The 14125-nt window shown below is 33.9% G+C and overlaps 1 protein-coding gene across 1 annotated transcript in view; it reads right to left on the reverse strand.

Moving 5' to 3' along the window:
* Positions 1-13476, reverse strand: part of LOC121427686 — a 33019-nt gene extending 19543 nt beyond the window's left edge. The window contains exon 1 of the mRNA XM_041624207.1: positions 12201-13476. Within this exon, the coding sequence (XP_041480141.1) occupies positions 12201-12861 (661 nt within the window). The 5' untranslated portion in view covers positions 12862-13476. The remainder of the gene's footprint in view (positions 1-12200) is intronic.
* Positions 13477-14125: the final 649 nt, after the last annotated feature.

Here is a 14125-nt window from a genome sequence, read left to right on the forward strand (position 1 = left end):
CAGTATGCACTACTTGGGGTACATGTACATGTCAGTATTTGGATAAAAAGAATGTTTTTTAAATGAGTTTTGGTTATTACAAAGAGATATATTATTTGGCAATGAATTCCAAATGACTGGAATACTACATCGAGGACATTTTTCTTCATACATAAATAAAACTTTCCAACGATGAAAATTATATCGATTTCTTGTATTGTAATTGTGAACATTAAGATTTGAAGAGAACATAGTAGAAATATTATATGGAAGTAGATTGTGAAAATACAAGTAACCTAACACTGCTGTTTGATACTGATATAAATCACTTATATTCAAAGTTTTGAGTTTTATAAAGAGAGGAGCAGAATGGGCAAGGTAATGGCTGTTGGTGCAAATTCGCAAAGCTTTTCTTTGTAATCTAAATAAGGTGTTTATTTTTAACTTAGTACAATTACCCCAAACGCTGACACAATACGATAAATATGGTAATAAAGAGCATTGTATAATGAAAACAAAGAATGATTTGAAAGATAGTATTTAAGCTTAAATAAAATACCTACACATTTGGATACTTTGCAAATAAGATTGTTAACATGGGTATCCCATTTTAGACTACAGTCAATATAGATTCCAAGAAAATTTACAAAATTTACCCTTTAGAGGAATGGAGTCAATGGAAATGGTAATGCCAGTTAACGTGTTTGAAATATCAGATAAGTTATGTAAAGAAAATATCATGAAATTGGTCTTCTTTTTGTTTATGAGGAGTCTATTAGCTTTAAACCAATTACACACTTTAGTCAATTCGAAATTAAAGTTTTGTTCTAAGTTTGAAAGGTTAGGTTGCGTATAAAATATTGTTGTGTCATCTGCATACATTGTAAAATTAGAATTACCAGAGGATTTAACTCTGTCATTCACATATATCAAGAAAAGCAAGGGGCCGAGAATAGACCCCTGAGGAACTCCATTATTTACCATAAAACGATCCGATGAATATTCATAAAAAACAGTATATTGATATCGGTTTTGTAAATAACTCTGAAACCATTGATGTGCTATGCCCGTTACACCATAATGTACCAGCTTATATAAAAGAATGTCATGATTCACAAGATCAAAAGCTTTGGAAAGGTCCATAAACAGACCTATTCCAAAGTTGTTATTTTTTATGGCTGCAATTATTTTGTCTTGTAAATTAATCAAAGCATGTATAGTTGAATGGTTTGAACGGAAACCATATTGACTACTAACAATATAATTATTATTATTCAAGTAAGAATAAAGACGTTTATGCATACACTTTTCTAATATTTTTGACAGAGAAGGTAAAATTGAAATAGGTCTGTAATTTTCAAAATTATGACAATCATCTTTTTTATAAATAGGAACAATTTTAGCAATTTTCAGTTTGTCTGGAACAATTCCAGTAGCTAAGGCTTGATTAAAAATGTGTGTAACTGGTTTAACAATTGAATAAATAATCTTCTTTAAAACAACAGTGCTAATAGAGTCAAACCCACATGACTTAGTGTTTTTTAGTGTTTTACAAGTTTCAACAATTTCACTTTCATTTACTGGTGTTAAATATAACGAAACAGCACTTGGAGTTGTCAGATAATCTTTGAAATCAGATAATAAATAACTATTGTCTTGAAGTAATAAATCAATAGCCTTGGCACATGAATTAATGAAATGGTTATTAAAATCATTCGCAATTTGCTGTGGATCATCAACACGTTTATCATCAAATATAAAATACTTAGGAAGAGATTTTTTTGTTTTTCTCAGTATGTTATTCAGTACAGACCATGTGCCTTTGACATCATTATGATGTTTGTTCAATTTATTGGAGTAAAATGTTTTTTGGCGTTCCTCAAAATCTGATGCACTTTGTTTCTAAAGTTTTTGTATTTATTTTCATGAGATAAAGAACGATTATTCAAAAATATTTTGTAAAGCTTATTCTTTTTCCTAATATAACGTAAAATTTCAGGAGTGATCCATGCGGATGTGATGTTTCTTATCGTTACATTTAACATAAGGTAAATGTTTGTCAAATGCATTTAGTAATTTGGATAAAAACAACTCATAAGTTTCATTTACATCAGAACAGCAATATATTGAAGACCAGTCTGTAACATACAATTCTGCAATCAATGAATCAATACCATCTTTCGTAATCTTACGAGATATTTTAGAATTACATGCATCGTTTGAATTATATTCGATTTGAGAGAGATGAAAAATCTTGGCATATTATAGCTAAATCTTGAACCCCCATTTCAAGATTTAAAAGAAAGGGGAAAACCTATTCATCAAACTGTCTTATATCCATTAAGGAAGATTGAGAAGTGGCTATCAAAGCTCCAGGAATATCTTTAGTTAGAAAGCATCCCCTTAAAACAACCAAATGAATAAATAAAACAATCAATGTAATAGATATGATAGCTTCGTCTTACACGTGAGCAGTAGGCTAATTATTAATACTCTTCAACAACACGTGTATTCCGGTAAAAGATGCCATCCACTTCCATTTTTCTTCATTTAATTTTCAGTAAAATGACATAACCAATCTGTTTTGAAAATGCACGACTACAGACTATTCAATTTAATCTAGACCGTGTCCTTTTTTTATATTGGTTACGATCTTTATGATAAGTATAATGATAATCTTTCGAAATAATATCGAAAAAGAAACAATTTTTGTCTTGAAATCATTCTGCCGGCACGCAATGAAAATTTAGCTCCGAAAAACTAAGATATATTAAAGACGTTTCAATGTATGCAGGTATAAGAAAGCGGTTGCACCAGTTTTACCTCGTTTTATTATTGATGAGCATTAATGGAAAGTCGAAATATTTACTTCCCAAACGAAAGAAGTACTACGTTCAATTATAGTGCTTGATTTTATAAGAAGTAATATGATGGATTCAGTGTACCGAGAAATAACACCTTTATTTTTTCCTTTAATCTCCGGTATTTCTTGTGTATAATTTCGCTTTTTGATGTCAACTCTGGACCTACTGTGAAAAGTAGAGTTCTCGTTTTGAATGTTTTCACCTGTTTCCCAAATATGTAACAACAACACCAACAAAGGATAATGTTTTTTGACACCTTTTGTGAATGAGACATGAATTTTGCTCATCGCCTTCATGAATTGTCTATCTCACAATTTTATTTCTCTCTCCCTCTCTCAGTCTGTTTATATCTCTCTTGACCCCTTTCCCTCTATTTCTGCCTCAATTCTTTTTTTGTATGAATCCACAAATCCATCTTGGGTCAACACCTGCCTTTCTTTACGCAGTTCCATTTACAATAATGTTTTTTTTATTACTTGAAATTCGAAAGAAACTAAGTCATATCCTAACTATCTTTTCTCAACAAATATACACTATAAATATATATACAGCATCTTTTTTCTTTCTCCCTGGTTTCACACCTACCTTGTGTGTTCACGAAAGTCGATTGTATACTACATTGCAAACGCGTTATTACAGTAGGCATGGGTGATACGCCAATCCTTATAGTCGAACCTATGATTTTGGATGGAAGATAGCCGACATGTTTTCGGGTAAATTGTGTGTGGGGGTGGGTGACGGTGTGTGTGTGTGAGGGTGTGCGGGTGTATGTGAGGGGGCGCTTGTAATAAATTTTAAGTCCTACATAGGTTCATTAAACATGTTAAAAATAATGCTGCTGTTTTGATAAGGCACGACTAACATTTATTTCATGCTTTCCTTTTATTAGCTTTCAGCTCTGTGTAATCAAAAATAGGAAACTTTCCATCAATTTAGCCGAATCTAATGGGCAACGCAAACAAGAATAGGCAAATGAATAAATTCGTAAGTACGTAAATAAAGAAATGAATTAAAAAATATATTAATCCAAAATGAATGAATAAATAAGTAAATAGGTTAAGCAGGTAAATGAATAGATTTAATGAATCAATAAGAAGGAAATGAATAAATAGATAAAATGATAGAAAACTTCAATGCTAAAATGAAATGCAGGTACAACGCAATACTAATAGTAGACACATTTCGCACACTATCCGTCAGGAAAAGTTGTTCATTGACTACTTTTGAATAATATGAATGATAAAGATTCTGTATAATTACTTTCAATAATGAATAAAAACTGAAACTCTGTTAACTGAAGGCCACCCCCCCCCCACTAAGAATGAAATTATGGAAAAACGGATACATATATACAAAAACACATACAGCTGAAAGAATCAAGGAATGATACGAAATCGAATATTTTTTTTCTATTTCCTTGTAAACTGTGTAAGCCTTTTCCTGTTGTCCGGTAATCAGGGGGATAGACCTTGATAGGCCAATGGCTTTCTGTCCTTCCCCCACATCCGCCGTACAACGGAAATTATTTTTATTTCCTGTGTTTTACTATCTGTTTATGACTACTTATAATTTATACTTGTCAATGTCTGTTCTGCTGTATAAGAATTTTATTTGTATTTATGTATTTTTGTGTATTTTGAAGAGGTGTAAAATAAATGAATCTGAATATTAGGCTGCACTTTATAAGTTCGGCTTTTTCAGCAGCCTCATCCCCAACACGTTTGTATGATTATGTTGACAATGATGGTTTATTGCTTATTTTGTAAAGATGCATACGAAACCAAACATTGTGAAATTTAAATAAACAAAAAATGAAATGAGACTACTACCACTACGACAACTTTTCTTCTTCCTCCTTCTCCTCCTTTTCTTTTTCTTCTTATACTTAAACTTCAACGGCGTCTTCTTCTTCTTCTACTACTACTACTACTACTACTACTACTACCACTACTACTACTACTACTGATGATAATAATACTAATACTGATACGACTACGTGACCTAATGGGCGACTACGTGGTAAGATGAAGATTTTTTTTCAGAACTTTACTTTTGCTCTTTACCAAATTTAGGTTAATTTGAGGGGCTACATTCACCTACAAATTGTAAATGCAAATCGATATTCTACTCTACGAAAGAAAATTTATCCAAAATGTTCTCTTTGGGAGGATCCGAACCAGAGCTAAATAGATGGTTTTTAGTTTCAAACATTTAAATATCGTTTGTTGTTCGTTATCATTAAATTCATGAAATCAAGAAGCATTGTTCCCCCCCCCCCAAAAAAATAATAATTTAAATGTATATAGGAATAAGTTGCCAAAAATGAATAAAAGCTCAATAAATATATGTATAGCTAGAAATGGTAATATCGCACAAACAGCTAATCTTAAAGCACCCACCCAATACTTTGGGTGGGTGTCTCACTTTCAAGAAATAATAGATAGTCTTGTCATTCATCAATTTTAAAAGAAGTAGAGCCGATATATAGTTCTTATTTTAAAGTACATGCCACGATAATGTTTCACTTAAAGATTTATCAAAGTTTATACCAGTTTTCTTACTCTGATAATCAGTCTTATAAGATCATGAAGATTTGGGCAATACATTGAAACATTATATGATTGACCGTTTAGACAGTTTGCACCTATATTGCACTGTAAAAACTGCGGTGTTAAAACTGACACCAATTGGTGTTAATAGAGGACCACGCCATGAGGTTTTAAAATTACACCCTAGAGATTAAACGTAACACCAAAGAGTGTAAATGTAACAGGTGTAGGTGTAAAACTAACACCACCAATTTAACACCGGTGTAAAATATTTGGTGTGGTCCTCTATAAACACCGGTTAACACCACAGTTTTTGCTGTGTGGTAGACGGGGAGCAAGTTAGGGAAAGAATCTCTAAATGGACGCAGTAAAACCTTTGTTTTTTTAATTGTTATCATCATTCTTAGATAAGCGGTTTTCGGAGCTGTGTCTATTTGTTGCATATATTGTATAATTCATCTACGTGATATAGATGGTATACACGAAATACACGCATTTCTCACTGGTATCTACATTGCAAAAATAATATTAGACAATGCAAACAATGCAGTTTGGCATTCAGAGGTGTTCGACCGAAGCCATGCAAGTTGATCATCAAATAAAACGCCTTGGCTCATTGCCTTCTTTTTCTTTCAATTAAATAAACTTTTACCTTTAAGTAGCCTTCAGGATTAATATTTATGCGAATGAGGCGGCAATGGGTTGATTGAGGTTCCATTGATTCGAAGATCATCGCGCGTCTGTTGCACTTGGCCAGGGCCAGGTCCGGTAATTTCCGAGGAGGAAGGGGGGGGGGTTGTGTTCAGAAAAAAATCTGACAAACCAGGAAAGCATGAACAGGGGGAAAGGTCTTCCGAATGAAAGTGGTTTATGTAAAGAAAAATTAAAGAGCAAAAAAAAACGAAAAAAAAAAAAACACAACACATACATAATGTACCACCACATATTTGAATTTTGGGTTGTTTGTGATCATTATTGGCAACTGTTCTTCAGAACATGATATGCCTTGTATGTGATATACTCTTAGTCCTCTCTTCATGTTTCTCTATTTAGTTCTCCCCCCCCCCTTTGTTTTTCACCACGCCTTCTCTCTGGCCCTCCTGTCCTTTATTCTGATGCTCACATCATTGATTGTATTCTATTAGCCATTGTATTATGTGTGTATGTATTTTAGGACATCACGCTCAAGCTCGCACAGCTTATGATGATCCCCTCATTTATGTATTTATTATTTGAAGGATTATCCCAATGGTAACTGTTACGTAATGTTGACCATGATGTATATGTATGAGTAAAATCAAAATCAAATAAAAAACAACAACAAATGAATAAAAAAGGGGGGCACAGGCCGGATGAGCCACCCCCCTGCAACCGCAACTCCACGTAACTTGCCACTTGCAATCATATTCATCGATGCTTTGATGTGTGTGTGTGGGTGAGTGGGTGTGTACGTGTGTGTACACACACACGTACACACGTACGTGTGTACGTTCAATTCAAGTAGTTGAATTAAAAAAAGAATGGCTCCCGAAAATAAAAGATAAATTATTGTTGTGGGATTTTCTAAAAATGAAAATGAGGGAGATTATTAATAAGTACACAAAGAAAAAAGCAAAGCTTAGGAAACATGAAATTGAAAAATTAGAGGAAGATATAAAAAGTTTGGAAATCCACCTATCGACTCAGCCTTCGAGGAAAATACTTGATGAAATGGAGGAGAAAAAGTCTAAATTGAACAAATTGTTTGATTATAGCCGACAAGGTGTAAAAATCCGATCAAGAGCTTTTTGGTTTGAGGACGGAGAACAAAAAACACAATATTTTGAACAATTATTAAAGTCAAATAAACGGAAAGATGTACCAGGATAAAAGAAATATATGATCAAGGTGAACAGATTATAAAAGATAGGAGTGAAATATTAAAGAAGCTAAAGTCATTTTACGAAAAATTATATTCATTGAATGAAGTGATTGTAAATGAAAACTCTTTTTTCTTTAAGGATATTCCTAAATTATCCAAAGAAAGTCGAGATATTTGTGAAGGTAAAATTACTATTCAGGATTGTTTAAGTGTTTTGAAAGAAATGAAATTTAATAAAACCCCTGGAAACGACGGTTTTACTGTTGAATTTTATTATACCTTTTGGAATTTATTTGGGGGACTTTTGGTGGAAGTGTTAAATGAAGTGTATAATAGGGGATTATTAGCAACTTCACAAAGGCAGGGCGTGATTACACTATTAGAAAAGGAAGGCAAAAACCCTTTATACATTCAAAACTATAGACCGATCACGCTTTTAAATGTTGATTACAAGATCTTATCAAAGGTATTAGCAAAAAGATTAAAAAAGGTTCTGAATGAAATAATTCATATTGATCAAATAGGGTATGTTGAAAATAGGAACATTGGAGATGGTGTGAGATTAATCGATGATATTTTATTTCAGTCCTCTTTTGGAAATATTGGATATTTGATCACGGTGGACTTTGAAAAGGCTTTTGATTCTATTTCCCATGATTTTCTTTTTCAGACTCTTAAATTATTTGGATTTGGCCAGTCTTTCTGTTCTTGGGTTCGTGTTTTATATACAGATATAACTAGTTGTATTATGAATGGAGGTTATTCCACTGGTTATTTTGATATAAAACGAGGGGTAAGACAGGGGGACCCCCTTTCTCCTTATCTGTTTTTGCTGTGCATAGAAACACTAGCTTTGGCAATAAGAAGAGACGCTCTAGTTGAAGGAATTCAGTTTGGATCTCATGAAATTAAGCAAATATTGTATGCCGATGATATCACTCTGTTTGTTAAAAATAGCAATTCTGTTAAACGGCTTAAATATCTTTTGGAAGAATTCGAAAAAGTGAGTGGTTTGAAGATAAACAAAGGGAAAACAAATTTTTTTTGGATGGGAAAAGATCAAGACAGACCTCAAACTCCACTATTTGGAAATTTGGTTCAGCAAATTAAAATCTTAGGCGTTTATTTCTCTCTAAATGTAATAATAAAAGAAGATCTAAATTTCAAAGAGATACTTAGCAAAATAAAAAGACTTTTGGGATGGTGGAAACAAAGGGATCTAACCCTAATGGGTAAAATACATCTGTTGAAAAGTTATGCATTATCAAAATTAAATTACGTCTCGTCACTTTTAGTTGTTCCTAACTGGTTGTTCGTTGAGGTGGAACGGATCACTTTTGAGTTTTTATGGTCGGGTAAAGACCGTATAAAGAGAAACATTATGTATCAGGATTACTCACACGGTGGGTTAAGAATGATGAATTTTAAGTTGTTCATAAAGGCCCAACGTCTAATGTGGCTGAAACGTCTATTATACGGGGAACGCGATGCTGGGTGGAAATTGTATTTTGATTTCTGTTTTAGATCACTTGGTGGGAGATTGTTATTTCTATGCGATTTTGATTTTTGCAAATTAACACAGACAATGCCACAATTTTATTCTGAAATGCTGAAGGCTTGGCAAGATATGAGAAAATATAGATATACAAAAGAGGAAGTAAATCCGATTATATTTAATAATAAGAATATATGTGTAAGAGGTAAAATGATTTTTGACATTGATCTTTATAATAAGGGAATTTACACTGTAGATCATATTTTTGATAACGGGGTTGTGAGACCTGTGGCTTATTTTCAAAATCTTGGGGTAACTGCAGATGAACTGCTCCACATTATTGATATAGTACATGCTATTCCAACTACTTGGAAAAATGCCTACAGCTCTATTAAATTTATAAAGATTGACGATGAGAACTTCAATGTTAATTTGAATATCAGTAAGCTGGAAACTACTTTTGAGGTGATAAAATCAAAAACGATATATAATAGTTTTGTTGAAAATTTACGGGAAACGTATAATTTAACATTGAAAGATAAAAACATTAATTTGAATTTTACAGATGTTGAAATGTGTAATAGGTTTTCCCAAACCAGGAGCACAACGTTGATTAGGAAACAAAGAGAATTCCAGTTCTTACTTTTACACGGGGCGATTTATACCAAAGAACATTTATTGAGATTCGGGTATGTTAAAGACAGTTTATGCTCTTTTTGTGGCAGGGAAACCGAATCATACATGCATATTTTTCTAAATTGTTCTAAGGTAAAACCTTTATGGGAATTTTTTATTAAATATTTTTGTATATCTGAATTAAGAGATTTAGAATGGAGAGATATACATTTGGGATTATCTGGAAGTACGAATAGAAATAATTGTGTAAACAGTATAATCTTTTTCATCAAACATGCCATTTTCCAATCCAGAACCAATAGTCAGGTTCCTTCCTGCCATAAAATACAAAAATATATTGCAGAACGTAGGGAGGAAGAAAAATGCTTGGCTATAAAATCGGGCAAATTGAGTTTGCATGTAAAGAAATGGGAAGAACTGAGGGTGAATGAGACATTGAATGCAAACAGGTGTGATGTGTCTGCTGGTGTTGTGAGTGTGTAATGGTATGTCCGCGTGTGAATGCGAGTGTGCAATGGTATGTTTGCTGCCTGGGAGGGGGGGGGGGTCTTCTGTGTGTGTGAGGGCGTGTGTGTGTTTGTTTGTTTTTTTTTTTTGTTTTTTTTTTGTTTTTTTTGGGGGGTGGTATATTGTGTAGTAGGGAGTGTGGGGTGCGTGGGTGAGTGAAACATATATATGTAATCTTCCTCTTGAAGGCTTGTAGAGTTTCTTATTTGATTTGACATAATTTTGATATTAACATGATATTGAGGTAATTTTTTTTTTTTTCTCTTACAAAAAAAAAGTTTCATATTGTTATAGACATGATAGAAGAGAAATATGGCGGTTTGATTTCATTTGTAATCATTTTTAAAATATTTGTAATTTAATTGATATTGATATATTTATTTGTTTGACTGTTAATTGCTTGTATACATGCAAAGAATCTTTATTTATATGAATTGTGATTGTCAACTTATTGTTTTGAAAGAGGAAGAAAATAAAATATTATTTAAAAAAAAAAAAAAAAAAAAAAGTGTGGGGGGGTGTGCGTGCTAGCGTAACAGACTTTGCCATTAACAGCACATTCCTAGCAAGCTGAACAACAACTGTCGACTCTGATTTGCAGTTGTGCGTTTCAGGATTTGATTTCTGAATAGTCCAAACATGTTTTGCAAAAAAAAAAAACAACACTTTTCTTTCAACTTCGTCAATATCAGATAAAATTATTCCCATAATGGTCCAGAATTTTACGTCGTACAAAGGGTTTCGAAATATCTACAAAATAGTTCCCTATTCATGTCATTTAAACATTATACCTGTAGACTATAAAGACTGGTTTCTTTAATACAATCGCCGTTTCCTGAACATGACTCACAATTCCATTTACCGGGCACTGAGGGACTATTTATGTATTCGCCAAGGCTTTACATTCTGTAGAAAGCTTATGTGAGTATTCTTTCGAAAATGTCAAGAGTCGAGGGTTTCAAGAATAAAAGATGTAAAAAGTATTCCTGGCAATGCTTAGCATTTCTACTATAGTGTTGATGGATGAAAACACGATTTAAATTGTAATACGATAATACCCCTGATACTGCCTGCATCCGCACTGCCCACGGCGTACAAATTGGTGAGTTGTTGCATTTTCAAATCTTATCACGGCAGAAATTGGCTCATTATCCCTGACTAGTTGAAATTTCGGATCTAATGAATGTTCAGAGATGAAATTTTTATAATTTTGATTTCCTTAACCCGCTTTCCCATTCGTCCTTCTAATCCCTGTCTCTCCCCTCTTCGTGTCTCATATCAACTCATCATACCCCTACAAACTATCTATATCATCAGGGCACTGGGAACGATTTTTCCAAGATAGGGTGTTGGTTTGAAAGAAAATAAATTGACAAGCCCCCCAAAACTTTTCACTCCAAAATAAAGTTGATTTAGTTCAGAAAAGAAATCACAAGCAAAATAAAAAATAGTTAGCTTTTTACTTTTTAGTTTTACAACCTGATTTCCAAATGGTCCTGCCTACGGTACATATCATCACCCGTTAGACAAATCATAGGTGGTATTTCAGCACCTTCAGCACCCCGCTTCCCAGACCCATGTCCATCATACCCGGTTCGAAAAGAATACAGTAATAATTACAATAAAGTAAAAACAATAATAAAATATCGCATTAACTCGATTGAAAATGTTTCATCAACTTATCATGTTTTTTGGTTTAATTATCTGCTTATATAATCAATCAAGCTCTTGAAACTCTCCTGGGTAAGTTATAAGCCTATCAATGGATTTGATTAATTAAAAAAGTTGCTAGCTGTTGAACCCGTTCCATGATTGGCAGTACATTTGAATTATTTTCTTTGATATAAGATAAGAAATGTTCGTCTCTCTTTCTGCACATACATGTTTCTTTAGTGTGATCTTACATCCTCCAAATACAAATCGGTATAATCATAAAACATCGTTACAGTAATAAGAAACAAAGAAAATAATGAAAAGTATTGATCGAAAGACAGGAAACCCCTGGAAAAGTAGGGCTTGTAAGGTATTAAAGGGTCCCCTTTATGCCACGTAAATGACTGAATGCACGCAATATCTTTAGAAATAAAAAAAAACTAACAGAAACTAACAAAAACTAAATCTTTTAAACATGAGGGTTTAAGCTTTATATCACATTGACTTTTTGATTAAAGAATCACTCATAATCAAAATCACATATTAGATGTTGTCTACTTTGTACCATTTCACAATGTCTAGTTATTCTTGGCTTTAACACTTTTGATTCTAATTTATTTGATTAACCGGCTGGATTGATGGGTAAAAAGACTTACCTCCTTTGTTGGGATGTCGAATAACATCCCCAGGTATGCCAACGTGACTTGCATTATCACCCAGCGTTTCATTGGAGACAAATGACGTCACCAGTGACGTAACAATCGTAGAATTGCCATCTTCTGTGTAATTAAGGAAATCCGAAAGCGTTGCCGTGTCGCTGTAAGTATAGACGTCCGTGGTATTGGAAGGTACTACTGTTGTTGTAAGAATGGAGGAGTCATTAAGGGTAGAGAGGGATGAAGAGTTTGAAGTCGGGGTGTAGTCATCATAGGGCGTGGTCGCGTGAGGGGTACTGGTATTAGGGTACATTTGTCCTGGTGGTGGTGGTAAGTCGGACTGACTGGGGGCTAATGGAGCCGTGGTGGTTCTGTCGATGGGAGGCACTAGGGTCCTGATGTCGATTCGGACATGTTTGAAAGATGGTCGGGTGGTGAATACGATTATCAGTGCGACTCCTGTGACTCCTAGACCAGGATAAGTATCCCGTTTAAAGTTAACACAAACTTCGACGATACAGGAAAGGTGTCCAACTTCCGAGTAAAGTGAAATTCCATGTGAATAATGTGATGTCTTATTTTGCAATGCGGGGTAGGGCCCGATCAAAGGCACTGGATTTATCTTATTTCCACGCAATGTGTCGCCGTTTGTCCTTTCCATGTCCCGGTTTAACTCCTGTAGAATGAGAGATCCAGAGTTTAGAGACACCTTTCCGTTTCCAAGAAATGTAGGTTCTTGAAGTCTCGATGGGCGAGATTCTGCTCATTGAGTGTTCCCACGATGCCGTCAGCCATATTAATATCCCATAACACAAACATTGTGCTTTGCCTCACGAGATTTATATGTCCGGGCTAGGAAGTATTAAGCTTAACCATCGGGGAAAGATGATAACGACGGCGCGCAGGTTGAGGGTAAAAGGGAGAGAGCGCCAGAGCACAGATTTATGGTGCAGATTCCAATTAGGCCGTGATGAATATTTTACACATGCTGTCAGCTACCACAGTCATTGCGGGTTCTAAAACCATACATGAATGAATAATGTTCTGCTTTAGATAAATGATTACTTTCCAGGCATGGGTAATAATTCCCGAGTTCGCATTTTACTTCACACAATCCATGAGAGACGAGACGGCGAGGCCAGGACTGAGTCGAGAGATGGAAATGACTTGAATATTTTCCGTCACTCGCGGACGAACTGATTGGAAAGCGTGTTGCGTGCAAGATTTTACACTATGACGTGCCGGGTCGATCGGCTATAAGAAGTTATTCATTTCGTCATGTCGTCTGCTCTCGTTGCATACGTAACCGGTCTGATTGCCTTCTCTCCAGACCATTTTCATATTTTTTTTTTTACATATGAGAGTCTTTATTGGAACCGAATGACTGGAATCAACCTATGTTAACAATGAGCTAGACATGCATAAGTGCGGGAAAATAAACAAGTGTCGGATCTGACAGTTGTTATAAAGAATGAAAGATTTAATAATGAATGAATAAATAAACAAATAAAAATGAATAGATAAATGTATTGTTGAATAAATGAATTAATGATCAATAAAGAAATGAATGAATAAATGAAAAAAAAATGAAATAAGAAAAGAAATGAAATTAGATATTGAAAATTTTAACTCAGATAGAATAAAGATAAATAGATAATGGAATGACGATGGTATTAATAGTAGTGGTACTACTACTACTACTACTACACTACTACTACACTACTACTACTACTACTACTCTACTACTAAGAATAAAAATGATAACAATAATGATAATAATAGTACTAATAATAAAAATAATGATAATTACAATAAAATCATATATTTATCCCTTCCCTCCATCCATTATCCGTTTAATTGGTAGCTTCGATTTTTTTTCACTATCAGAGTTAGATATGAAAGTACTAAGAGTAAGGACATTCATA

Source organism: Lytechinus variegatus, chromosome 14 (assembly GCF_018143015.1).
Source record: "Lytechinus variegatus isolate NC3 chromosome 14, Lvar_3.0, whole genome shotgun sequence".
Lineage (NCBI taxonomy): Eukaryota > Metazoa > Echinodermata > Echinoidea > Temnopleuroida > Toxopneustidae > Lytechinus > Lytechinus variegatus.